Genomic DNA, 24,983 nt, shown 5'->3' with positions numbered 1-24,983 from the left:
TCAGAGAAACGTGAACAACTGATGGCTTATGCAGGCTTCATGTCATTGGTCCTGATGCCCCTAGGCAGGCACGTCCTGAAGTTATTTTCAAGCCCGGGGGCAATTTCACGAACCACTAGCCCTACCTGTGCGCTTACAGGCCGTGCTGGATTCAGGCCAAAAGAGCTAGCTCGGTTCCTGGCCGGAACCGAAGCCACCGTGCATGGGACGCGAAAAGTGCTGCATGCGATGCATGGTTTTAATGCAGATATCTGGGGGCGGAGAGGAGATTCTCGCTCAATGGTCCTAAATCCCTTTGCCAATGAAACGCCAGTAACAGTCTTTGCAGCATCATTTGCATTCTTTTCATGCTTTCTCATTGGGATGCTGGGGGTTCCTGCCTAGAAAGAAAAAGGGGGGAAAGGGAGACTGTCCTCGCCCCCAAGCAACTACTTAAGGGATCTCTGGAAAGTGCTGATCTGCATAAAGCCTTTAAGCGACACGGTGTGTCAGGCGGACCCGGCCGGCGTGCTTTTGATTCGTCTGCAGTTGCAGAAACGCTGCCAATTCGATCACAGCGTTAACTACAGTTGCAGTGGCTGGCCGCTGCTTCTACCGTATCTCTCTCTCTCTCTCTCTCTCTCTCTCTCTCTCTCTCTCTCTCTCTCTCTCTCTCTCAAGATCCCCTCCTGCTCGCTCCTCTCCTTCCGACTTTTTTTTTTTATTTCCTGTCCTCTGCGCGCGTTTATGTGCGTCTTTGCAACCGTTGCTGTTGTCTGGTTTGTTTCACCCCCCTTGTGACTACCGCAGGCTCCTCCTGCAATCTGCAAGAGGGGAAACTTCCCTGCAATAGCGGCTCGGGCTCTTCTCCCAAGTGTCCTTGCCTCCAGCCGAGATCCTGCAAAAAGGAACCTGGCCAGGCAAAAGCCACCCACAAAGTGTCAACCCGCACCAGCGCACTCACCTCTCCCGGTTCCTCCTGCTCTGCAGCTTCAGGTTGTTGCTGGCTTCCGTTCTCTGGTCTTTCTGCCCTCCCTAAAACAAGGTAAGAAAGGTAGCTTTTGTTTTCGTTTCACCCTCTAAGGTTTCCAACCAGGAAGTAGCGCTCTCTCTCGCTTATCGATGCCCCTCTGGTTTTGGGCATTCTTTTCTAAAGATGCTGGCTTGTAGAGAAGTTAACTTTCCGCCCCCCGCTCATGGTTAGTAACTTTGAATGTTTACATATCCCTAGCGAAGACTCCAATTGCAGTTGCCAGTAGCAGGACAAGCGCTTGCAGCTTGAATAGTGCTAGGTGTGTGTGTGCCCTGAAAGAATAATTATGGGTCAAGCTAACTGAATACTTTTAACTGAAGTCCTTGTTCTTGTGTGCATCTGCAGGGGTATCAGAACCAAGTTGGGGTCAGAACACTATGGGCTGAAATTCAAGGGTTTCAGTGGGTCAAACCTAAAAGGGACTCAACTAGATTGGTAAATAAAAAGCGATTTATATGCGTTGCATATGCGATATAACGTTGTGCCACCAGATGGCGCTGTGAAGCCCCCTTTTCTCTACCTGTTTTCCCTGTTTATATTTACAACGCTTTTAACTGAAACGCTTCTTTGATGTGTCTAGCTAGATCCAGCCTCAGTATAAGAGTTTTAGAGAGGAAAGGGTTTTTTTTTAATGACCAAGTTTCTTCCTAAACCACAGTATTTTATATTTGGATCTCCCCAACCTTCTTTTAAAGTATTTAAAAACTGTAGAACTATAATTCATTTTCTTCGAAATAACTATTTAATTCTCACAAATCCAACAGCTTTAGCATAAGCCATAATTTTTATTTCATGATTTTCATTCTCAGCAGCTGAATAACTTTTTTTAAAAAAAGAGCCTAGTACTGTTATGGTTTTACTTTGACATCTTTGCATGCATGGGGTCTCAGCAAGGAAGTGCTGTGCTAATTAAATCAATAGTTTTGATTTACCCCCATACTAAGTTCCCTTCTGTCCCCCCTTTCTCTCCTCCAGTTATTAGTCTGTTTACTGTTCCGTTAATGGAACCATGAATATTGTGATCAATAAAGGGATAACATCAGAGCATTAAAAAGCTGGAACCCTGAGGAAATGTGCAGTGACCGATTAATAAAGTTCAGCAATGTTTTGAATTGTCGACAAAGGCTGTAGCAAAGTATGCATGGGCTTATGGAGTCCTGTCTATCAATTATCTAAGCCATTTAAATGTATATTTGTGATGGATAAAAAATTAGTATGTGTGCTCTCCAAAGCTGATCATACCCAGAGGAGACCCATTGAAATCAGTGTTCTTAAGATACCTAAGCTTTTTAATTTCACTCGGTCTACTCTGGATACAATTTAGTTGGAGATCACCTTATGGGATGTTCAAAACCCTGCCACTTAGCCATGAAATCTTGGTATTTTTTTCACCCATCCTTAAAAAAAATTGCTTGCATGAATAGATGTAGAAACACTTTGTTCAACACATGGTCATTTTGATTTCTTCTGGTGATTATGTGGAGGGTTCTTTATTTTGATTATAATTTGTATAATAGGGCTAAAAAACTTTAAGAAGATAGCAATTATTTAAAAGATTTAGGCAGGTTCCTGTACCCACTTAACCTTGAACTCAGTGGGACTTACTTCTGAGTAAGGCTCTGTTAGGCTGCAATTCTAAATATACTTATAGGAAGCAAACTCTATTGAACACAGTGGGACTTACATCTAAGAAAACATATTTAGGATTAAACAACATAAATTGGGAACCTGGTGAGAAAAAAAAATACCTAAACTGGGGTGATAAGTAATAGAAGGTTTTAATAACAACATGCACATCAGAGTCACTAAGTATCCTTGAAACTATTGAAACTTGGCAAATGAAAAAGCCCCCAAACAACCCACAATTTTGAAAGGCGAGGCCTGAATCCCTTCCGAGATGTCTGTGTGTCAGTGGTCTACCAGGAAGGACATCAATAAGGCTTGTATGTTTCTATTTAACAAGTGCACATAAATGATATGGCAACTGACTTTTATAGCTACTTATGATGAGACATAATTTTAGCATCCTGTTTTATGGATGATATCACCGCATAATGTCATGCATGCTGTGTTTTTCCTCTCTTTCGCTTCAGGTCAGGAGAAACACTAATCTTGACTGTAGCATTTTTCACTGCAATGGGGGAAGCATTCTCCCAATTCTTCCTTCTCTGTGAGCAAGATTTTTGTTGTTTCAAAATAGATGACTGTATTATTTTTGCTTATTTATTTAATTTATATACCACCTTATACCCAGAGGTCTCAGGGCGGTTCTTGGCTTTGTCCAAGGTGTTTGTTTCTTAGCTATCTTTAAGAAGAAAAGAATAGTAGAAGGAAATATGGTTCTTAAATCAGACAATTAACGACCGTATTTTTTGCTCTATAAGACACACCAGACCACAAGACGCACCTAGTTTTTGGAGGAGAAAAACAAGGAAAAAAATATTCTGCATCTCAGAAGCCAGAACAGCAAGAGGGATCGCTGCGCAGTGAAAGCAGCAATCCCTCTTGCTGTTCTGGCTTCTGGGATAGCTGCTCAGCCTGCATTCACTCCATAAGAAGCACACACATTTCCCCTTACTTTTTAGGAGAGAAGAAGTGAGTCTTATAGAGCAAAAAATATGGTAATTATTGGGCTAGGTCATTTTTAGCTGTTTCACTAAAACAAGCTTTATTGGGAAGGACCATATCTCACTGGCGAAGCACATGCTCTGCATGTGCAAGGTCCCATGTTCAATTTCTGGCATCTCCAGGTAGGGCTGGGACCACCCACTGCCCGAAACCCTGGAGCACTGCTGCCAGTCAGTGCTGGACTAGGTGGACATAGGTTCTGATTTTGGAATAAGGCAGGTTGCTGTTTTCCTAGGTCAGATGCATTTCTAGTACAGGTTATGGCAATCGGAACTTCATAAGAACTTTTCTGAGATTTGTAACATGCTTTGGAGAGAGGACTCACTAGTGACCGAGAGGAAGCTGCCTTAGATCAGGTCAAAATGTTTATCCATCTAGCCCTGCATTATCCATCTAGCCCTGACTTTTCAGCTGCTATCCAGAGTCTTGGGAGAGATCTTTCCCATCACTTTCCACCTGACCTTTTTAACTGGAGGTGCTGGAAACTTCTGCATTCTTGCTCTAGCACTGAACTAGGGTGCCTCCCCTAAGTGAGGGAAGTTCCGCTTTTTTCCTGAGCACCTTCAGCCAAATCTCAACTCTGCACTTTGCACATTTGGGCCTTGTGAAAAGGTTGTGATGATGGCAGCACTTTTGTTTTACTACTAGATCAATAGCGAGAGCATGCTTTATGCTGAAATAATCTTTATTCCCAACAAAGTGGGGTGTAAAAATATTAGAGCAGTCTATGTTTCATTCTCAGTTCACACACCCTGTTCTCTTCTACACATGAGAAGCCCTGGCTGCTGCTGAGTGCATTTTTGCATGTGTGAACCGGATGGATACAAGCAGCAACAGAGAAAATTGTGCTGTTAATGGTCATGCATATGTCTCTGGATGCCGCATCTATGACTCTTCATTTAATATGTGCCAGAGGTTGGTCAGGCTGAGGTGCGAATGAATAATCCAGGGACACTTAATGCTTTGACTTTGTTAAAGTTAGGTAGGTGTGGGCCTGTTCTGTTTTGTTTTTTTAATAATATCTATTAACATTTTAAACACTACAAAAAAAGAAAAAGAACTAAACAAAACAATACAATACAAAAACAAAAACACCACACATCACCAACCCCCAAACATTAAATTAACAAAACCAAACAAACACAATTTAAAACACATCTAATAAGTTCAGTATCTTAACTTTCATTTACTTGTTTCAACGACCTCCTCACACCTCCCTTTTTGTATTCCACTTTAATTAACTGTTTCAGCAATTCCTTTCCATCTTCCTCTGTTTTCTGTCCTGTAATTTATCTTAACATATTCTAACCTTATTTTTCCCTTTAATATATAATTGTCTTAACATATTTTAACTTTATTTTCCCTTTAATACTCTAATAATCTATTTGTACTTAATTCCTTGTAACATTTCTACTAAAGCCATATAGCTCCTTTCCAACATTTTTCTAACACTCATTAATTTTACAATATTTTTATAAATAGTCTTTAAACTTTTTCCAATCTTCTTCCACCGACTCTTCTCCCTGGTCCCGGATTCTGCCAGTCATATCTGCCAATTCCCTAAAGTCCATCAACCTGGTGATCTTCTGTCCAATGCTCTTAACTCTTTTCCAAGTCCCTTCTGCGAGTCTTCTTCATATTTATAGATGAACTTTACTTTGTCTTCCACTGATCTTATTTTCATTTTCCTTCCTTTGAGGCTAAAGAGTAGATCTCGGGGAAACTCCCACCTAAAGATGATTTTATTCCTTTTCGACAGGGCAACCAAATCTCCGTAGTTAAATCTAAGATCCAAAAGGTATTTCAGGACGTCTGTCAAAATTTCCACTCTTGACTGTTGTTCTTCTAGGTTCCTCTGGTAGTTCCAACAGTCTCTTATTTTGTTCTTCTCTTTTTTCCCTCCTCTTCCAAGTCCGAGAGCCCTCACAGTTTTAATCTCTTTTTGATCCAAGTCCCGGTCCCAAAAGTCATCAAATTCCTGTGTAAGGAAATCTATCAAACTTTCCTTCTCCAGTTCAGGTAGGGCTCTGATCCTCAAAATCTGATTTTCTTTAAATTCAATCATAGCAGGAATCAACTTATGGTCATCAAATTGCATCTGTAAGGCTGGGACTCTCTCTCTCTCTCCCCAATTGTGTTACTTTAGGTTCAACAGCAATAACTTTCTCCCTAGCCTTCTCCGCAGTTTGCCATGTCAAAGTAGATTCCTGTGTCAGTTTCTGAATAGTTTCTATATTGGTGTTCACTTTTTGTCCCAAATTGTCAAGTTTGGTAGTTATCACATCCACCTTTTTGTGAAGCTGTTCCAGTGAGTCACTTATCTTACATAATACAACCACTAAGGCCTCTTCTGTCAACATTCTTAACCAATTCAAGGTCCCCAGAATCTCACAGGTTTTTATCTTGCAGCTGGAAATTCCTCCAGCTCAACTCTTGTGACAGTTTTAAAAGCTTCCTCTAGAGGGAAACAGTGCCTCTAGAGGGAAACAGTTCTATTTGTATTAGTCCTTTTAAACTCAATTAAAACAATAAAGTTAGTTTCAATTTTCTGTTACTTTTACTCCTTTTTAAACGCAGACAGAGACCATGGAAACAATGTATTCCTCTTATTTAACTAACTGTCAGTGAACGTTCTAATCACGGTCAGTCCTGTTGGCAGCCCGTTTCCAGGATCGGAGCGGTGGTATATTAACTCTGTTCGCTCTCTCCTGCAGGTATACTCAGTCCAAAACTTTCCCCCCTCTTCTCCTGCCACCAAGGGGGGTTTAGTATTTTTTTACTGATGGAAATTTAGTCCTTTACAATAGGCTTTCCGAGACTTCAGTTTACATCCTCATTGCTTCAATATATTTACAAAAGGGGAAGGTGGACTTCCTGTTTTAGACCTCCCCGTTTCGGCACCAAATTAAGACGTTTAAAAATCCAATTCTCCGTTCTACTCACGGGTAGTTGCTTTAAGATCAAATTGTCCACAGGAAAAAGTCAGCGCTCTCCGGCAACAGCTATGTGGCTTCGCTCCGTGGAAGAAGCAGTCAATTCGAAGCACCGCGCTGCTCACCCCACGTCGCTCCGGATCCCCGAAACCGGGTTTCCCCGCGAGTAGGGGAGGCGGAAAAGGTGCCAGCCGAATCCCACGTTCACAGGCTTCACCCGCCTGTGATTTCTAGTGGGTCTCTGCCTTCGCCCTGGCGGCCAGACCCAGATTCCTACGAAGCAAATTCCTCCCGATCAGAGGAATTCCGCCATTACCGGAGGCGCTAACCCGGAAGTCAGGTGTGGGCCTGTTCTGTGCCTGGGTGAACAGTCACTGAAACCAAGAAAAGTTGCTTTGAGCCTACTAAAGGAAGAGTTGGCTATTAATAGCAAGATATGTGAAAATGTGGCCTTCATGACTATCCTGATTCACTTATTGCATGTCCATGCTATGACTTACCAGGACAATTGCTTTGAACTTCCCTCTTATTTACTACTATGCTGTGCTAAGACAGGGTTTGGCTAAGTGCTTCTTCCCAAATATGGTTCATGGTTAAGCTCTCTCTACACTAACCGTGAGCTGTAGCCAAGGTTTGTTCTTGGCTATAGCTTGTGGTTAGCAAGGAGAGAGCTGAACCCCAAGCCTAAGGGCTGCGCAGAAGCAAAACTAGTTAGGAGCAAAGTGGTTGCAAGCCCCTTCAGGATCCCACACCTTTGTGCACCCCCAGTAAGCCATAGTTCGGCTTCTTGTACCATTCAAACCAGGCCATTGTCAGCACTACTTAATGCATCAAAAGGACAAAACATTGTTTGACTCCCAAGGCAAAATGTGAACCTTATAAAAATATGTGTGATCTTGAGGCTTTTCCCTCTGAAAAAAAGTCATTCAGCAAATTTTACCTTTCAGATGCCCCTCTTCACAAGCTTATTCCTTCCCAAGCTCTTTGTACCCCCATAAGTCCAAAGATGCTCCTTGATGCAACATCGCTTCAGAGTTTCACTCACACAGGGACTAAGGAGAATAGCAGCTTCTTGAATGGGATTTCTTGAGGATACATAAGACTGGCTGGTTGGTACCTTTTTGGGGGCTTATAAAAAATTATGGCAACAGATCAGGCATCAGTGATGCTGAGGTGTAATTATGTGCAGGATTGTGGTCTGTGTATCTGAGTTTAAGTCTATGTGTGTACAGATGCTTCAGGTTACAGAAGCTTCAGGTTACAGACTCCGCTAACCCAGAAATAGTACCTCGGGTTAAGAACTTTGCTTCAGGATGAGAACAGAAATCGTGCAGTGGCAGCGGCAGGAGGCCCCATTAGCTAAAGTTGTACCTCAGGTTAAGAACAGTTTCGGGTTAAGAATGGATCCAGAACGAATTAAGTTCCTAACCTGAGGTACCACTGTATTTAATGGTTTCTCTGGTGTTCTTGAATCAAGGCACCTGGCAGCGAGGTTCCTTTAAACCTGTTTGGATTAAAGCTGGGTTAGGTAGTAGGAGAGCATGATAGAATCATAGAACTGTAGAGCTGGAAGGGATCCCCCAAGGGTCATCTAGCCTATCCCCTGCAGTGCAGGAATCTCAACTAAAGCATCCATGAGAGATGGCCACCCAAACCTCTGTTCAAATAACTTCCAAGGAAGGAGAGTTCACCACCTCTCGAAGGGAATCCACTCCACTGTTGAACAGCTCTTACCATCAGGAAGTTCTTCAGAATCTCCGTTCTTTTAATTGGGATCCATTGGCTTGGGTCTTATGCTGTGTAGCAGCAGAACACAAGCTTGGTCCCTCTTCCATGTGAGAGCCTGAAACAGAAATGTATATGAAAGATCAGAAGAGAGGAGGGTGACCACAGCTTGATCAGTCTCAGAAGCTGAAATTCTAGTATTTATGTATAAATAGTATTTGAAATTATGTACAGAATGGATAAAAGCATAAAAACATCACAACAAGACCAAATAAGGAGCCAAAGGACAAAAATAAAACAAAAACCAACTTAAAAGTAGAATCCATAAAATAGTACAGCCAGCGGCAATAAAACAATGTCTGCCTGATTTTATTGAATTATTAAAAAACACGGGTGTTTTTTGTGGGGCGAGAACACAACTTTTGTTTCCCTTTTTGGTTTCACAGAACTCTTCAGCAGAGTGGTACCAATTTGTCAGCCACATAGGGCTAAACAAGCTGCCATGTGACAAACACATGTAGTACTTTAAAAAACATAAAAGGCAGAATATCTGAAGACTATTCTAAAGCTGTTGTATAGCAAACAGAAGAAAGTTGAGTTGAAGTGAATATTTGGTCCTGGGCAACCCTCCACCTTTCATGCCAATTCTTAAACCTTAATATTTCCAGAATTCTGAAAAGTCTGCTCAAGCTACATTACCTGATTAGGTTTCATATTGCTGCTATAACAGGGAAAAGAATTTCTTGAGCCGTGTTTTCAGCCAATCTGCTTGACTCTCCTGTTTTCTTTCCCGTTTCCTTCTGATATGCTTAAAACTCTTTCATTACCCCCTCTCTACCTCTGTAATGGTTTTCAGCCAACCAAAGGCAGCCATTGTCTGCAAAGTCTTAACCACTTAAGGGAGTGACTTAGCAATTTTCATCCAAGCCCAAATCCTGAAGAATTTCACCTGGGCTCTCCAACCATAAGACAATTTTGCTTGCTTCAACTTCCTGAGTACCGTATTTTTCGCCCTATAGGACGCACTTTTTCCCCTCCAAAAATGAAGGGGAAATGTGTGTGCGTCCTATGGGGCGAATGCAGGCTTTCGCTGAAGCCTGGAGAGCGAGAGGGGTCGGTGCGCACCGACCCCTCTCGCTCTCCAGGCTTCAGGAGAGCCGCAGCGCCAGCCCCACAAGGTCGTGGACAGGGGGAGGCGGAACGCCGCCATCCCGCTGTCTCCCGATGTGGTTTGGAGGCTGACGGCGGGGAGACGCGTGCTTCTCCCCACCGCCAGCCCCGCAAGCTCCGGGGACAGCTGGGAGGCGCAGCACGTCTTCCCTCTGTCTTCGGACCTGGTCTGCAGGCGGGCGGCGGGGAGAAAAGCGCTTCTCCCCGTTGCCTGCCCCGCAAGCTCCGGGGAGAGCTGGGAGGCGCAGTGCGTCTTCCCGCTGTCCCCGGACCTGGTCTGCAGGCGGGCGGCGGGAAGAAGAGCGCTTCTCTCCGCTGCCGGCCCCACAAGTACCTGGGGGGGGAAATAATTTTTTTTTCTTTATTTCCCCCCCAAAAAACTTGGTGTGTCCTATGGGCCGGTGCGTCCTATGGGGCGAAAAATACGGTATTTAATTACCCCTCTGATTTATTTTGAAATGATGGGAACTTTGCCGAGCTCTTACAACAACAGAAACAGCTTTGCTAACATGTGCATCAATTATTTTTTGAATCAGTGCCACCATCTGAAAGATGTTGAGAGGATTTGGGGGCCCCTGTGCAAAAAGTTGAGTCTATTGTCACGAGATATGTCTGGTACAGAACTAAGGTATGATTAAATAACCAGTGCACTTTTGATGCAGGCCTTTGTGATAATGTCCTTTGCAGAAGAGCCATGGCTCAGCTGAAGAGCATCTGCCTTGCAAGCAGAAGGCCCAGATTCAATCTCCAGCATCTCCAAGCAGGGCTGGAAGAGACACCTGTCTGAAATCTTGGAGAGCCACTGTCAGTGTAGAAAAACTGAGCTAGAGGGACCAGTGTTCTGTATGTGGCAGTTTCTGTATGTGGCCCTCGTCCTTCCTTGCCACCTAACCTGCAGTCCTGTGAGAGCCAGCCCAAGAGGCTGGTGATATGTCCTGCTCTACAGAGGTCAGCCCTGTATTTGAAGGGCTGTCTGGTCCAAGTCCAAAAAAACCTCAAATGCTGTAAGCATTCCTCATAGGAGAGCTGCTCCAGCCCTTCGATGGTTTTGATTGCCCGTTGCTGAACCTTTTCTTGCCTCCAAGGTGGGTAAGCACTTCTTTTCAGCCTGCTAAACCCGATGGGGCCAGAGTAACATTTTCTGCATTGCTTGCATTTACGTGTGGCAGGCTGAGACCTTATTAATTATGTTTACACATAAAAGCTTGAAGTTCGGTCCCTGCTTCCGGGTTGCGTATCAGACAGTCCTGCAGCCAGCTGACTGCGGAAGAGACAATGAATCAAGGCACCATAATGAAAAATATCTAGCCTGATTTATGCGTTCATTGTGCTTAACCACCTCATAAAGTAGCTTCTAGGTGTTTTTTTAAAAAAGAGGAGAGAGGTGAATACAGACGCTTTCTGGTAACTGGTTTTATATACATGGTGGGGGCTCTCTGGTTTTGTGTTGTTGAAGTTTTATTGAAATAGAATGAGGACTATAAAACCAAGATAAAAATGGTTTCATGGGAGCAGTGCAGGGATCATGATTATAAACTGAGTCAGTAATCATGACAGCCAAATTTCTTACTTTTCCACAGATAGAGAGGTTTGTGCTTACACGCTGGAGGAATAAGAGATCAAATATATACATGGTACTGTGTTCCTCCCTGGGGAGTTTCAGGGAATACAATAAGAAAGTTTAATATGCTTCCTTTCAAATGAGAGCAGCAAAGGTGAAGTGGCACACCCTCTGTTTCTCATGTTTAGTCCGAAGCAGAATTAAGATTTTCATAAGCAAGTAGAATTTATACCGGTAAGCTTGGCTGTTCTGCATAGAAAGCAAGATGACAGCCACACGAGTAGAATCATGCAAAGACGTAGGGGTGATCTTGTTGAGGTAGTCAGAGAAAAGTCAATAGGTCTACTCCTAGGAGAGAGAGAAATCTGTCAGCATCAGTGCCCTTGTGTGTCCTTTTTAAGGGCCTCTCCCCTTTCCATTTATTTTTTATTAACACTCCTGTCAAAATGTGACAAATTTGTGTGGTTCATACAGTTTTTCAGTTTTGATGTCAGCTGTGTCCTCCCCCTCCTTTCTGTTTTTCCCTCCCCACTAGGGTCCACCAGCAGGAAGATCTACAGATCTGCCAACTCTGAGTGAGTTAATAACTCGCTCTTAGCACTTTGAATTTAAAGGATGATGTAAGTGAGGAGCTTCCAGCCAAATCCAACATGGGCGCAAACACCTCCAGCAAGTCACCACCGTTTGACGAGAACGAAGACGGTAAGAACACTGTGTGGTGTTTGAAATAGCTTTGTTCAGTAAGACACTGGGAGAGAGAGGTGCCTGAGAAATCCTACATTGCAGCGTCTTTTAAAGCACTGCCTCTCAGTCACGGGCCAGGCAGCACAGATATCTCTTCAATTTGTGTCATTGTTGTTAATCCCCCTTTGGGGAACTAAATGAATATCTGGTTTGGATGGTAATTTAATTTGTAGCATGAAGCTCTTTTGGACTTTAAAATGGTAAAATATCATTATTTAAGAGGAGCAAAATTCAAAAGAACTTGGGTAGTATTTCAGAGTCATTCCAAGGACTCGAAACATTATGCCTATTTTCAGGTGCTTTCTCCCCAACCCCCCACCTCCACCACGAATGGCTCCATTAGTCCTTAAGGAGGTGGAAAAATATGTCGCAGGGGTGAAACGGGGCTTTTGGTCTAATCACTAATCTGCCCTCTCCCTTTAGCATTTTCCATCCAGAGCAAGGGCCTTTTCAGTAGTGATGCCCATCTTGTGGAATGACCTCCCGTCAGATGTCAAAGGAATAAACATTATATAGACATTTGAAGGCAGACGTGTATGGGGAAGCTTTTAATGTGTGATGTTCTGTTGTGTTTTTGTATATTCTGTTGGAAGCCACCCAGAGTGGCTTGGACAACCCAGGCAGATGGGCGGGGTACAAAAAACAAATTGTTGTTGCTGTTAGATTGATGCCAGAGCTATCACAAGCAAACTCAACCCTATGAAACTCACTCCTGCAACACCTCCTTATTCCAGGGTTTTTTTTCCACTTTTGCATGGCTCCTACCTATATATTTTGGAATTATAAAGATATACTTATATAGTGGTACCTCGGGTTGCATACGCTTCAGGTTACATACGCTTCAGGTTACAGACTCCGCTAACCCAGAAATAGTTCTTCAGGTTAAGAACTTTGCTTCAGGATGAGAACAGAAATTGTGCTCCGGTGGCACGGCAGCAGCATGAGGCCCCATTAGCTAAAGTGGTGCTTCAGGTTAAGAACAGTTTCAGGTTAAGTATGGACCTCTGGAACGAATTAAGTACTTAACCTGAGGTACCACTGTAATATCAGTGGAAATAGTTGGTCCTGGCGAGTATTAACTGCTTTCAGTTTTAATCTGAGGATTGTCATTTGTTCAGTCTAATCTTAATTTCAATTTATTTGAATTAATTTTGGGGTGCGTTTTAATCGTTTGATTGCTTGTTTTTATGTATATTGTATTATTTTTATGATGTCAGCCGTTCTGAGGCCCCATTAGCTAAAGTGGTTCTTCAGGTTAAGAACAGTTTCAGGTTAAGAACGGACCTCCGGAACGAATTAAGTACTTAACCCGAGGTACCACTGTATAAAGATATATTTATAATCTTATACAGTGGGGTTGCAGAACTTTGTTGTTGTTTTTCCTTGTGCCAGGTGTCTGGGACTTGAACAGTTCCTGCCCCTTGGAAAAAAGAGGCTTTTAAACTGTCTCCTTTGAGCAATGCTCTTTTTCAGTACAAGTTCTGGCGCTACAAGACCCCTCCTTCTGCCAACAGCTTTGGAGCCGGTCACTCTTCACAACAAAGTCACTGCTGACACAGCAGGTTTTCCCTCCGTCTGATTTAAAGGGGAACGATGCTTAGGGGGGAGTCTGCACAACCCAGGCAAGCTGTGCTCACCTAAGAGGCCTGAGAGCAGCTCACACAGGCACTTTTGTAGCAACTCATGAAATGAGATGCAACTGAAAGGTCAGGGCAATGAACTGGATACACTTTGGCACAGTGTTCTGCAAAGTAGCACGTATCATGCTCTCCTGTACTTCGGTTCGGGGTTTTGCGTCCTGCAGGGCCCCCATGTAGCTGAGGCTCTGTTCCAAATCTTGCTCCCTCACTGCGCCGGATAATTGGGCTGCCTTTAGGCCAAAGACTCCCTTGTGCCTCTGGTCAGTCCATGTCCTCATGGAATCCCAGGACTTAATCTGAGTTGGAGTTGACCACAGTTTAGAGCCAGTTCTTATCTTGAGGGTTCAGCCCTGGAACATGTGAGGTAATAACTGAGTGCCTTTAACCATGCTCAGATTGGTTTTGCTACACGGCCAACACGCATACTTCTGGTATTGAGGAGAAGTTATTCTAAGGAAGCCCTGGCATCTTTGGTCTGAGAAATTAACCACGGATGGAATTGTTTCGTAATGTAATTTTGTGATCATTGAATGCAAGGTTGGAGTTGCCTGTGATGCCCAGAGCATTTGAGGATTAAACACATAACACACACACACACACAAGCAGGGAACTGGGGGCTGCATCACAATATGGGAAATGGTATTGGTATGACTTTGGCGTAGGAAACTCTGCGTGCCTCTGTGTGTGCATTGTCATATGTGATTAATGCCAAGCATGTGTTTTGCTGGGCAACCTTCATGCCAGAAAGCCCTGACTGGTGCTCGGCACCTACACTGTGTGCACAGGGCAAAATACACACATCTACATTTATGAAGGCACATGCTAATTTGGAAGTAATATCTGTGTTTGAAATGTGTCACAGGTAAAGATACTAATTTTATGGTGTCTTGCCTGGCTAATGTATGGAGTGAAGCAGAAGAGCAAGGAAAGTGTAGATCAAAGGACCCATCTTCTCTAGCCAGGAAAAAAGAAACTAAAGCCCTTCTTATGGTGCCTGCAGTGCACTTAAATGCTGTTCCTTCTGAAAGTACAGCAATTTGTTCCAGTAGTGTATTCTTCTCTAATCTCCCAAATCATTTTGTTCTGATTCTGTAATAATCATTGCAGCCAATTTCCTCTCCATGAACTTAAGACCAAATTTCATTCATTAAAAAAAAAAAATTCTGATCCTCAGTGCACTCTGCAAGCATGGATATTTCAAGCATGGAACTGTTGGCACAAATTATTTGATGATTAGGTTGATTGTGTACTTAGGAAATTTATGGTGATGCCCTCTGAATGTCATAATTTCCATTACTGCATGCCGTACTGCTGGACCCTGTGTTAAATGCTGAGTAAGTGCGTGGACAACAATTCCCTCCATATTTGGCTAGAGTGACTGTGGGCTTTGTTTCAAAATTAATAGTGCTATTGTTTGGGTTTTTTGGTTTTGTGTATGCATGCATTAAAGTAATTGAAAACTATGATGGGGCAATGCCACCCTGAAATTATCCTGGGAACTGCAAATTATATTCTTGTGCGTGCAAGCATTTTGTATTGGCATCTGTTGTAAAGCAGTCTCTGGTGCAGTCTCAGCAGTATTGATAGATGTTTTTGTTTTGTACTTTTCTGAGAGTGGGAAACCTGAGTAGGAAATGCTGTAGTCTTATGGTACACCCTCTCCGTCTTAGTCAGATATGGTACCCATAGACTTATAGGGTGTCTGTGTGCATAAACACTAGTAACTGATGAGTTTGAGAAACACAGGCATACTGAAAAAACGTGGGAAGAATCCACATTAAAAACAGTTGAAAGTGGTTTGATTGGGGCATCGGCACCACTTCTCATGGCACACAAATATTTATTTTATACTGGTCAATATGTTGTGCAGGGATTTAGGGGATCTTAGCTGATTGGTAGCGCATCTGCCTTGCATGCAGCAGGTCCCAGTTTCAATTCCCAGCATCTCACGTAGGAAGATGTCCCCCTGCCTAAAACCCTGGAGAGCCACTGTCACTCAGAGTAGACAATATTGAGCTGGATGAACCAATAGTCTTGACTCCTTAGAATGGCAGCTACGTATGTTCTGGCAAAGCAAAGATTCAAGAAAAACCCTGCACAGCCTTTCTAAAAGAGGCGGAAGTGGGATGAACAGGCACACCATGAGCAGGTATTCCCCCATTCATGCTGCTTTAAGCTCTGTGGAAAAAGAGGCTGCAGAGTGTTAGGATTGGTGGACTGGAGGCAAATGCTTCAACCAGCAGTCAAGCAAGGATAGGCAGTCTTCAGTGTCACTCAGACTCAGGAAACCAGACCAGAGTAGATAACATTACATAGCCTTATCGGGACACTGTAGATCTTTGTTTCACTTGAATCTCACTGGGTTGAAAGCTGCTGTACCACCCTATAGATTAGCTTAGTTTTGTTTGTAGTATTTATATACCACTTCATATACCCAGAGTTGGCCCTAAGCAATAGTAAAATGCAAAATACATTTTAAAAAATGAGCAAAACAATACAAATATAAAATATCATAGAATCATAGAGTTGGAAGGGACCCTGAGGATCATCTAGTCCAACCCCCAGCAAAGCAGGAATATGGACCCATATGGGGATCAAACCTTGGTGATAATAGTACCACAATCTAACCAACTGCATGTTCATCCAAAGAAAAAGTTGTATCATACAGCACACCCTGTCTAAACAGTATGAACCCTAGTAGACACCCAAAGGCCAGCCATCAATGCTCTCCAAATGCCTGCATGTGATGGTGCTGCAATGCAGCAGAGATCAGACCAGGAGTTCCTTCCACCTCCAAATTACCACTACGGTGCAGGGTTAAGGTGCTTGGGCTTTGCTGCTGCAGCCCCCTGGTTAAGGTTACTTCCACAGTGTGCTAGTCCTTTGATGGTGAGAAACCTTTGTTGATAAATCTGCCAACTGCAGGGCTTTCTCAAGTCTTTTCTTCAAGCATGTAACTTGGATACAGACTATCTTCTTCTTCTTACAACAAAGCCTTAAGAAGCTGGAAACTTCTCAGCAACACTGGGTAGTGCTCCCAAGATGAAGATGTAAAAAATTAAAACAAAAAAAATTCCTTCCAGTAGCACCTTAAAGACCAACTAAGTTAGTTCTTGGTATGAGCTTTCGTGTGCATACACACTTCTTCAGATACACCTGTGTGTATCTGAAGAAGTGTGCATGCACACGAAAGCTCATACCAAGAACTAACTTAGTTGGTCTTTAAGGTGCTACTGGAAGGAATTTTTTTTGTTTTGACTATGGCAGACCAACACGGCTACCTATCTGTAACTGTAAAAAATTAAGACACCAATATTTTAAAGGGAATCCATTACATTGTAGGGAAGTGTGAGACAATGAGGGAAATCCATAATGTTAGGCGAGGCAGCAATCTTGTGTGGGTAAGATGATCTTCCTTTAAAATATTTCACATTTAAGCAACCACATTATGCCTTTTGTGATCTGTGACCCATGCAGCAACAGTATTCAAGATTAATCTGCTGCCTAGACACCATCAATCTTACAGGAGAGGTCTTTTCCCATGAAAGGGGCCAGCTTTTGAAGCCTCACGGCTGTCTTTAAGGTTCTTCAAGGAATCATAAAACAGACCCAAGTTGGCACTTCTACTGATAAACAGCATCTTTATGATGCCTGAAAGTGGTTGCTTCCTGATTAATAAAAGGGGCTGCTTGATCATGGGTGTTTATTCCTGGAAATGTGTGCAGAAACTAAATACAGAATAGAGCCACAAACTCCAGTCTGAAAATGGACTAATTGAGCCTCCCCTCTTCCCCTGATTCACCACCATCTCAAAACTTGTGTTTGGATCATTTGGACACGCTTCACCGTATCCTGTTTACCCTTCCCTGTTTATTCCCATCTTTTCCCCTTCAAGCTTCCTCCTTTTCAGCCTGCATTTAGTTCTGGTTTGGACCAAATCTTTGTGTCTCCTCTACCTGCAGCTTTCACCTTTAGTCAGAGCATGAGCCTTCTCTTGGTTCTCATTTCATTCTGAAGTACAGGTTGCTCACAACTTATGCACATTTAACTTGTGCTCATTCAGCTTTATGCACTTGGCATAATAATAATAATAATAATAATAATAATAATAATAATAATGGTGGGCATCCAGGAAAAAGACTTTGGCAATCCTACATGCCATTGAACCCGATGTGTTTTGACTATACGCGAACCTGCCTGGGTTTTGAGATCTTCAGGGGAGGCGCTTCTCCAGGTCCCGCTACCTTCACAAGCATGATTGGTGGAGATGCAGGAAAGGGACTTCTCAGTAGCTGCTCCCAGACTTTGGAACTCCCTAGGAAAGCTGGCTCCTTCCTGGTTGTCGCTCCACTAGCAGATGAATTGACTTGGGGAATTGATTCATTTTAATTAAAGGGTTGGTGCCATGCTGTTTTTATTGTAATTATGGGTATCTTTTAAACAGATTTTATATATGTATATAGTTTTGATTCTATTAATGCTTAATTATATTTAAATAATTGCTTTTGATATGTTTTTTGCAGTTCTTGTTTTTATCTGTAAGCTGCCTTGAGTCCCATCAGACTCAAAAGGAAAAAGGAAAAAGGCAGAGTAATAACAATAACAATAATTTCAACCAAGAGATACTGACTCATAGCCACCCTTTTGGTCATAATCCCAAAGTATTAGAGAATGCCACCCTTGGATGCATTACAATAAAATGCAGCCATCAGGGCTTGGTATATGGCACAATCCCTCTTCCTTCTGTCCCAAGGTGATTCTGCCACTTATCCTTGCAGTAGCTGTCCATCTGTAGTTTAGGCAGTGAAGTTTAGGAATTAATTCACTTAGGGTAAGTAATGTTGCTAGTGCTCTGTGATTCTGTGTACTTTGGGCTTGTGGGTGAAAGGTGTACTGACAAACAGCATTTAATCTAATATAACAACTGTTTTATACTCATTTCCAGTTAGGAAAACAGGAGCACAGAAGTGGCGTGTTGATTGGCGCATTTGCTGCCAGCATTTTTTGCTGCAACACTGATTTTCCAAGTCCTGTTTTTCCTTTGTCTGTTAGCTTAGCCTTAAAGCAACAAGGAACACATCAGGTTCGGGTAGCTAAATAATAACAACGTCCTAGTAAAAGATGCTTCTGTTGAATTTGCCAGCACCTTTTCTTCTTTCCGCATATTGGCATGGCAAGTCATTATCAGTAAACATTTATCACTTATGTCACTGCTGGTGTTCAGGTTACAGTATCAAGGGATTCATTATTCATGTCGGTTGGACCAGTGCATTGAAGGTATGCCTCTTTAGGGGATGGGAGCTAACAAAAGAATACATTTCGGTTAGAGCCTCAAATTTAATTAACTCACTTTCTCCTCTCTGAACTCTCCTCTCCTCTCCGTGCCCATCTCTAGAAAAACAACAATGATTAAATGAATTTTAGCAAGTGACTTTTCAAGACGGACTCTGTCACTGAGTCATGGGCATAGCCAGGATTTATTTAAGAGAGGCAGGCTTTATTTGGGGAGAGGGGAAGCAGAACCAAGTTATCTGTGACACAATTAATCAGCTAGATAAGTATTTGTATGGAGTGTTGGGATAGGAATGGGAAGATCTGGGCTCAAATCCCTGTTCATCTATGATGCATGGCCCTGCTATTGTTATTAGAGTAGAAGAAGGGTAGTATGCGATTGGTTTTAAAAAGAGAATAAAAGAATGATGCATTGGAACAGCACCATTTCCTTCAACTTGCTTGGGGCAGGCTACGTGTGGTTGCTCTGTTTCATTGCCACAAAAACAGAGGGAAATTACTTGCCCAAGGCCACTCAAGAGGACAGTTTTGTAGTGGTTAAATAATCTGACCTCTGCTCAATATTTAAAACCAGAGCCCTGCTGTTTTAACCAGTGGCTATTCTCACAATGGCCGGCCAGATGCCTATGCGAAACCCAAGAGCAAGACCTGAGCAAAAGAGCATTCTCTCCTTTTGTGATTCCCAGCAGCTGGCATTCAGAGGCATACTGCCTTCAACAGTGGTGGTAGAACATAGCCATTGATACTGGTACCCACTGATAGCCTTATCCTTCATGAATTTGTCTAATCCTCATTTAAGGTCATCCAAGGTGGTGGCTATCACTAACCTGTGAAGAAATGAAATTCATAGTTGTGTGAAGAAGTACTTTCTTTTGCTTGTCCTGATTCATCCAACATTCAGTGAACTTCCATGAAGTTCATTGAATGGCTTTGGGCAAGCCACTTGCTGCAGGTGGTTAGATAAAATGGGATGATCCCATGTACCATAATTCCATATAATGAATTTGCTTGCCAATTTGGGGGTGGGGGCATGGCAAGCAAATGCAATTACTTAAAGGTTTCCTAGATTGTTTTTCAGAAGTGTTCAAGACTCAAGTGCTCAACATTATCTAAGGGTATATAATGTGTCAATAAGATATTGTAAGCAAGTTGTTGGCGATAGGTTTTTGTTTGTGTGTGTCTTTAAAAAAAAAACTTACTGCATTTTTCCTGGAAAGGATAAATACTGATTAAATGGGGTGGGGAAATACGGGCTGGCATTTTGATGCTATAAATGTTGTGTGGATGCTGCAAAAAACTGCATGCATGAGGAGCAGCCACCCTAAGATAAACATATTTCTGGAAGTGTCCAGTGAGAAAAGAAAGTTGAAGAAAAAAAAATGAACAATTGCATCTCAACTCTAAACCTACTGCTGTCCAAACAGTTAAAATCATCATCATCATCATCATCATCATCATCATCATCATCATCATTTTCATCCCAAATGCTGATCTGTAGATTTTTCCACACAGATCCAAGCTATTTAAACTGGCAAAACATTTGTAGAATGGAGTCATATTGCAAGAGCAAAAGACTGATATTCTCTTAGATTTTGTAAGAAAAGACACAATCACTTCATCAAGAGCCCTTGCAAAGCGCATTAATGTTCAAGTCCCATTTGAGATGATGATACTACGTGGTAAAGGTACAGAGAACTAATTTATACAGGGATGAAAATGGCAAAGGGGACTTGCCCCATAGTTGTGAATATAGCTGTGATACACACACACACACTGTTTCTGGCCTGCATAATTAAGGAAATGCAATTTATAGGGAAATATCTGATTCTAATTACTTGCCAAAAGTAATTTATCTCACTATTGACAGGTTAAGCTCTTCAATATTTGGGTTTTCTTGCCATTAATTGAACTCTTCAAATACATTTTCACAATAATTATAGCAGAGGCAATTACCTGATTTCCAGAGGCAATTAAAGGCCAGTTTTGTGCAATATTGGACACCTCCAACTGGTGTGTTCCCCATCTTGTCAGGCAGCTGCCTGACATTTGTTTCTAAACCAAGGTTATGTTTGTCTCTGGAAGGTCTGTTCTGCAGTTGTCTGCTCTAGGAGCAAGCAAGTGCTGTTGTAGATTGCAAGTGGACACATAGTGAATACATGTGGGTACACAGTGGTTTAGGGTGTCCAGGCAGAGATACTGCAGCAGCAAGGAAAGGACTAGGCGATGGAACCAACAGCTGAGGCAGTAGTATGGATGGAGGTGCCACCAAGCCTCAGAGTCTAGACGTTGTCTTAATGTTGTGGAGTGTCTTGAAGCAAGGATTCTTCGGCTCCAAGTGCCACTGTGTTTCACCATGCAGGTGCTATAGTGGTGATATGGCAGCAGGGTTCAAGAGAAAGACCAGTAGGGTTCACTCAAGCATGCCACATACTATTTTTAATTAGTTATTTAAACACAATAAAAACATATTCATCCCATTTTTTTGGCCCCACTAAGGGCTCCACATATATAATTGTATCAAAATCCTTACAACAGCCATGTAAGGCAGGCCAGGGTTATTATCCCTGCATTGCAGATGTGGGCTAATGCCTTGCTGACAGTCATCAAGAGAATTTTGGGGGTGCTGAAATTTGAACTGCAGGCTTCCCAGCTCATTCTTTTTGCAACTTCCCAGTGCCAGCTCTGCAAATAAGCAGAGAAAATTGCTGGTGTGCTCTGTCTCCCTGACTGTTCCCAGAATGTGTCTTCATTGGACCAACTTTATATTACGCCAGTCACTCTTCCTAATCACTATGACCTATCCATCTATATTCCTGTCCTTGGTGATTATAGTCATTGCTGGATATCAATATGCCTTTGTTTCTTTTCTCAGTCTGCTTCCTTGAGCAACTTTAAAATACACTGTGAACCTATGAGGTCTTTCCCTTTTAATTTGCTTATCCCAATATCAATCTAGCCACAGAAACCTATTATTTGCAGCTTAAGGAGTCAGTGATCCCATTTGTGGTCATTCTTGACTTCCAGTGGTGAGATCAAGATAAAGACCTGGAAAAACCGGGGTTCATTTTCTATGGGACTAGGCCAGCGTTTGGGATTATTCTTTGCTATTAGATTTTCCAAAGTGTTCAGAAGCAGCTTTGTTGGTATGGGTGTGTGGGTGTATCTGTGACCAGACTTCCAAAATAACTTGGCTAGTGATTCATAAGGGCTTAGTACCCAGCAGTTAATGTGTAATAGCTACATTGTTAATAGTTCAATCCTATGCATTTTTACTTGGAAGTAAGAGCAAGTGTGAGACTTACTCCACAAGGAAATGTTTATAGGGTTACCACCTAAGGCCATTTTCACTCAAGAGGCTTGTGCATGTTGCTCTGTGAAACTGAAATTGTCCTGCATGCTCATCCACATCACAAATGCCTTTGTGCTGAACATGCAGTGAGGCTACTGCTCTGAAATATATTACTAATGTCTGATGCTACGTCTGGACTAGAATCTGCCTGGATGGTTTCTACCTGTATACTGGCTACAAGATCAGTGTAGATTCTGATAGAAAAGTAGCGGTGATCACCATGTTATTCTAGCCTGTAGAAAATGACTGAGGGACAAATTCATGTGATACAGAACATTTGTACTTTTGCTGCTGAAGTTGCGGGTGGCAATCAGAATTCTGCTGGTGTGTTAGACATCTCTGCTGCCTAACAGTAGATAAACTTGTTGAGTTGGTACTGGAGGTTACAGGAGGTTACTTGAACTGGGGAAGAATGGGCGTGTGTGTGCAGTCCTATGCAAGATGCTAGAAAGTGATGTAATTTAGCATATTTATTTTACTTGTACTTACTAAACAAAGGTAAAAACTTTGCAACTGTTAGCTTGCCTTTTTTTTTTTTTGCAATTGGAAGTCATCCATTCATTGCTACTACTGAACTTGTGAAATGTGGAATTTTCCATAGAAAAATTAAGCACTGGAAAAGTTTTCAGAAGCTTTTCCGTTTTGGGAAATGCTCTACCCCACATCTCTGGGCCCAGCACAGGGATTAGATTTCACATTTTACACTGTTCTAGGTGTTCCAGTTATTGGGTTAATTGCTTAATTGCTTTCCTTGAAACAGATACCTCAAGGGGCTTTACTTGTCCACAAGTAGAAAAACAATGATGGCATTATTTTTCCTTGATATTTACTCAAAGAAGACACAGCTGCTGATTTACAGAAAGGTTAAAAACAGAAATGATGTGTCATACCATACTAGCTCACAAAGTGGCCTCAGTATCCATAGTTGTTGGCACCAGGCATAATGGTCTATAAGTCTGAAATCACAATATAGTGTAAATACTATCTTCACCTACAGAACGTCAAAAAGTCCTGTCTTGATGGTTTTCAACAGGCCAAAACTGATAACAGATAAGAAACAGAAGAAAATGTCTCTTTATAATTTGTTAGTTTTATCTGGTGAAACTAGACTGCAAGTTTACATGCCACTTGTTCTGCCCAGCAATGCATATACTACAAACTTAGATAATGCTACCACCAACTCCTATTGCACAATTTAATCTGCTTGTCCTTCACATGCCCTTGAAACTGAGACTTAGTTCTCAACACGTTATACCAGTAATCGTCAACCTTTTCTGACCCGGAACCCACCTTTAACCCATACATGCATTTGTGGGACCAGTATCTTAAAATAATTCTTACCTAGGGCTTGCCAATCAGAAGGTTGGTGGTTTGAATCCCTGCGATGGGGTGAGCTCCCGTTGCTTGGTCCCTGCTCCTGCCAACCTAGCAGTTTGAAAGCGCAAAGTGCAAGTAGATAAATAGGTAGCTAAATACCTTCCGGCGAGAAGGTAAACAGCGTTTCCGTGTGCTGCTCTGGTTTGCCAGAAGCAGCTTAGACATGCTGGCCACCTGACCCAGAAGCTGTCTGCGGACAAACGCCGGCTCCCTTGGCCTACAGACCCCAGAGTCGGCCATGACTGGACTTAACTGTCAGGGGTCCCTTTACCCATTACCTTTAATGCGGCTGTTGCAACCCACTTGAATTAGGCCACAACTCAGTAGTGAGTTGCAGCCCACCAGCTGAACACCAGTGGGCTGTACCACTTCAGATATCAGGTGGGAAGTTCCTCCATGAGAAAAAGGTATTCATCCACATAGAAATCTAAATAGAACCCTTATCCTTTGCATGCATAGTTTAATATGTGGAAGAGAGTTTTTTTTGTCTAGGAACCATTTATTCATATGGACCTCCATCTGCATTTGTAGAGATCAGATACACTTAGCGAAACTGAACCACTTCACTAGGAGACAAGTCCCAAGATATTGGCTTTTCCACTCTTGTCTAAGCTGTGCTGTCAAGCAACAGAAATTGAGGGAGAAGGTAAGTATTCTCAGAGGATTTAGAACAAGGATGGAGAACTAGCGACCCTCCAGATGCTGTTGAACTCCAGCTCTCTTGAACTCTAAAAATAATGGGAACTGAGGTCTGACAACAACTGGAGCCCATACCTGTTTTAGGGTATTGATTTATCAAGACATTTGAAGCAGGGAGGGACCAGGTACGAGTTTTCTGTCTTCAGTTTAGAGCAGGCATGGCCAAACTGGGACTACAACTCCCATCATCCCTAGCTAACAGGACCAGTGGTCAGGGATGATGAGAATTGTCCCAAAACATCTGGACGGCCAAGTTTGGCCATGCCTGGTTTAGAGCACAGGAGAGAACTTCTGTTCCTTTCCTTATTGCTTTGGAATAGAGGAACTTATGAACAGTTAAGAGGTGCCTTTAGAGGCAGTCTCCAAATTCTCTTTCGGTAACTATGGGAATAACAAATAATCCAGTACATTTATATACTGAACATAGTAAATTAGGAAATTTGGGTAACTCTGATTCATATAATAGGGAGGAGAACTATTTTGTGTGTATCAGTTGTTTGATTGTAAGAACCCCTAGTTCTGGCCATTCCTGTCTTCTAACAAAGCTTGTTCAAAGCCATCCAAATTTCCTCTAGTTGGCCATGTATGGAATTATGGGGCAGTATTTTTTAAGTGGCTAGCTATAGTGTTTTAATACTGTATTGAGGGATATGTGTGGATTTTTAGCAATTTAAACATACATAATTACTTCTTGATGGATATTAGCATGTTGGGAGCTATTTTTAAGACTTACTTTTATCAGCAAATGAGGAGCTTCGGTTGTGCTGTTCCACATGAAAAATGTTTTGCTGCTCATTTGCAGGATCGGGAGAAAGTATTACGTGCCAGCATCACAAAACATATCCTGCAAGCC

The 24,983-nt window shown here is 42.4% G+C and overlaps 1 protein-coding gene across 3 annotated transcripts in view; it reads left to right on the top strand.

The window, feature by feature from the left end:
- Window positions 1-485: 485 nt before the first annotated feature.
- The window catches only part of STK32A (serine/threonine kinase 32A), a 71,784-nt gene continuing 47,286 nt past the window's right edge, over window positions 486-24,983 (top strand). The window contains exons 1-2 of one of the 3 annotated variants that reach the window (XM_079967994.1): window positions 486-1,024; window positions 11,565-11,731. In XM_079967994.1, the coding sequence (XP_079824120.1) occupies window positions 11,680-11,731 (52 nt within the window). In that variant the 5' untranslated portion in view covers window positions 486-1,024; window positions 11,565-11,679. Of the gene's footprint in view, window positions 1,025-1,247; window positions 1,272-3,159; window positions 3,183-11,564; window positions 11,732-24,983 lie in introns of those variants that run through there. The other 2 variants (XM_079967995.1, XM_079967996.1) reach the window with 2 other exon arrangements.

Source organism: Podarcis cretensis (genome assembly GCF_951804945.1).
Source record: "Podarcis cretensis genome assembly, chromosome: 2".
NCBI lineage: Eukaryota > Metazoa > Chordata > Lepidosauria > Squamata > Lacertidae > Podarcis > Podarcis cretensis.
The sequence above is the reverse complement of the archived record's forward strand: the minus strand, read 5'-3'. Positions and strand labels throughout refer to the sequence as shown.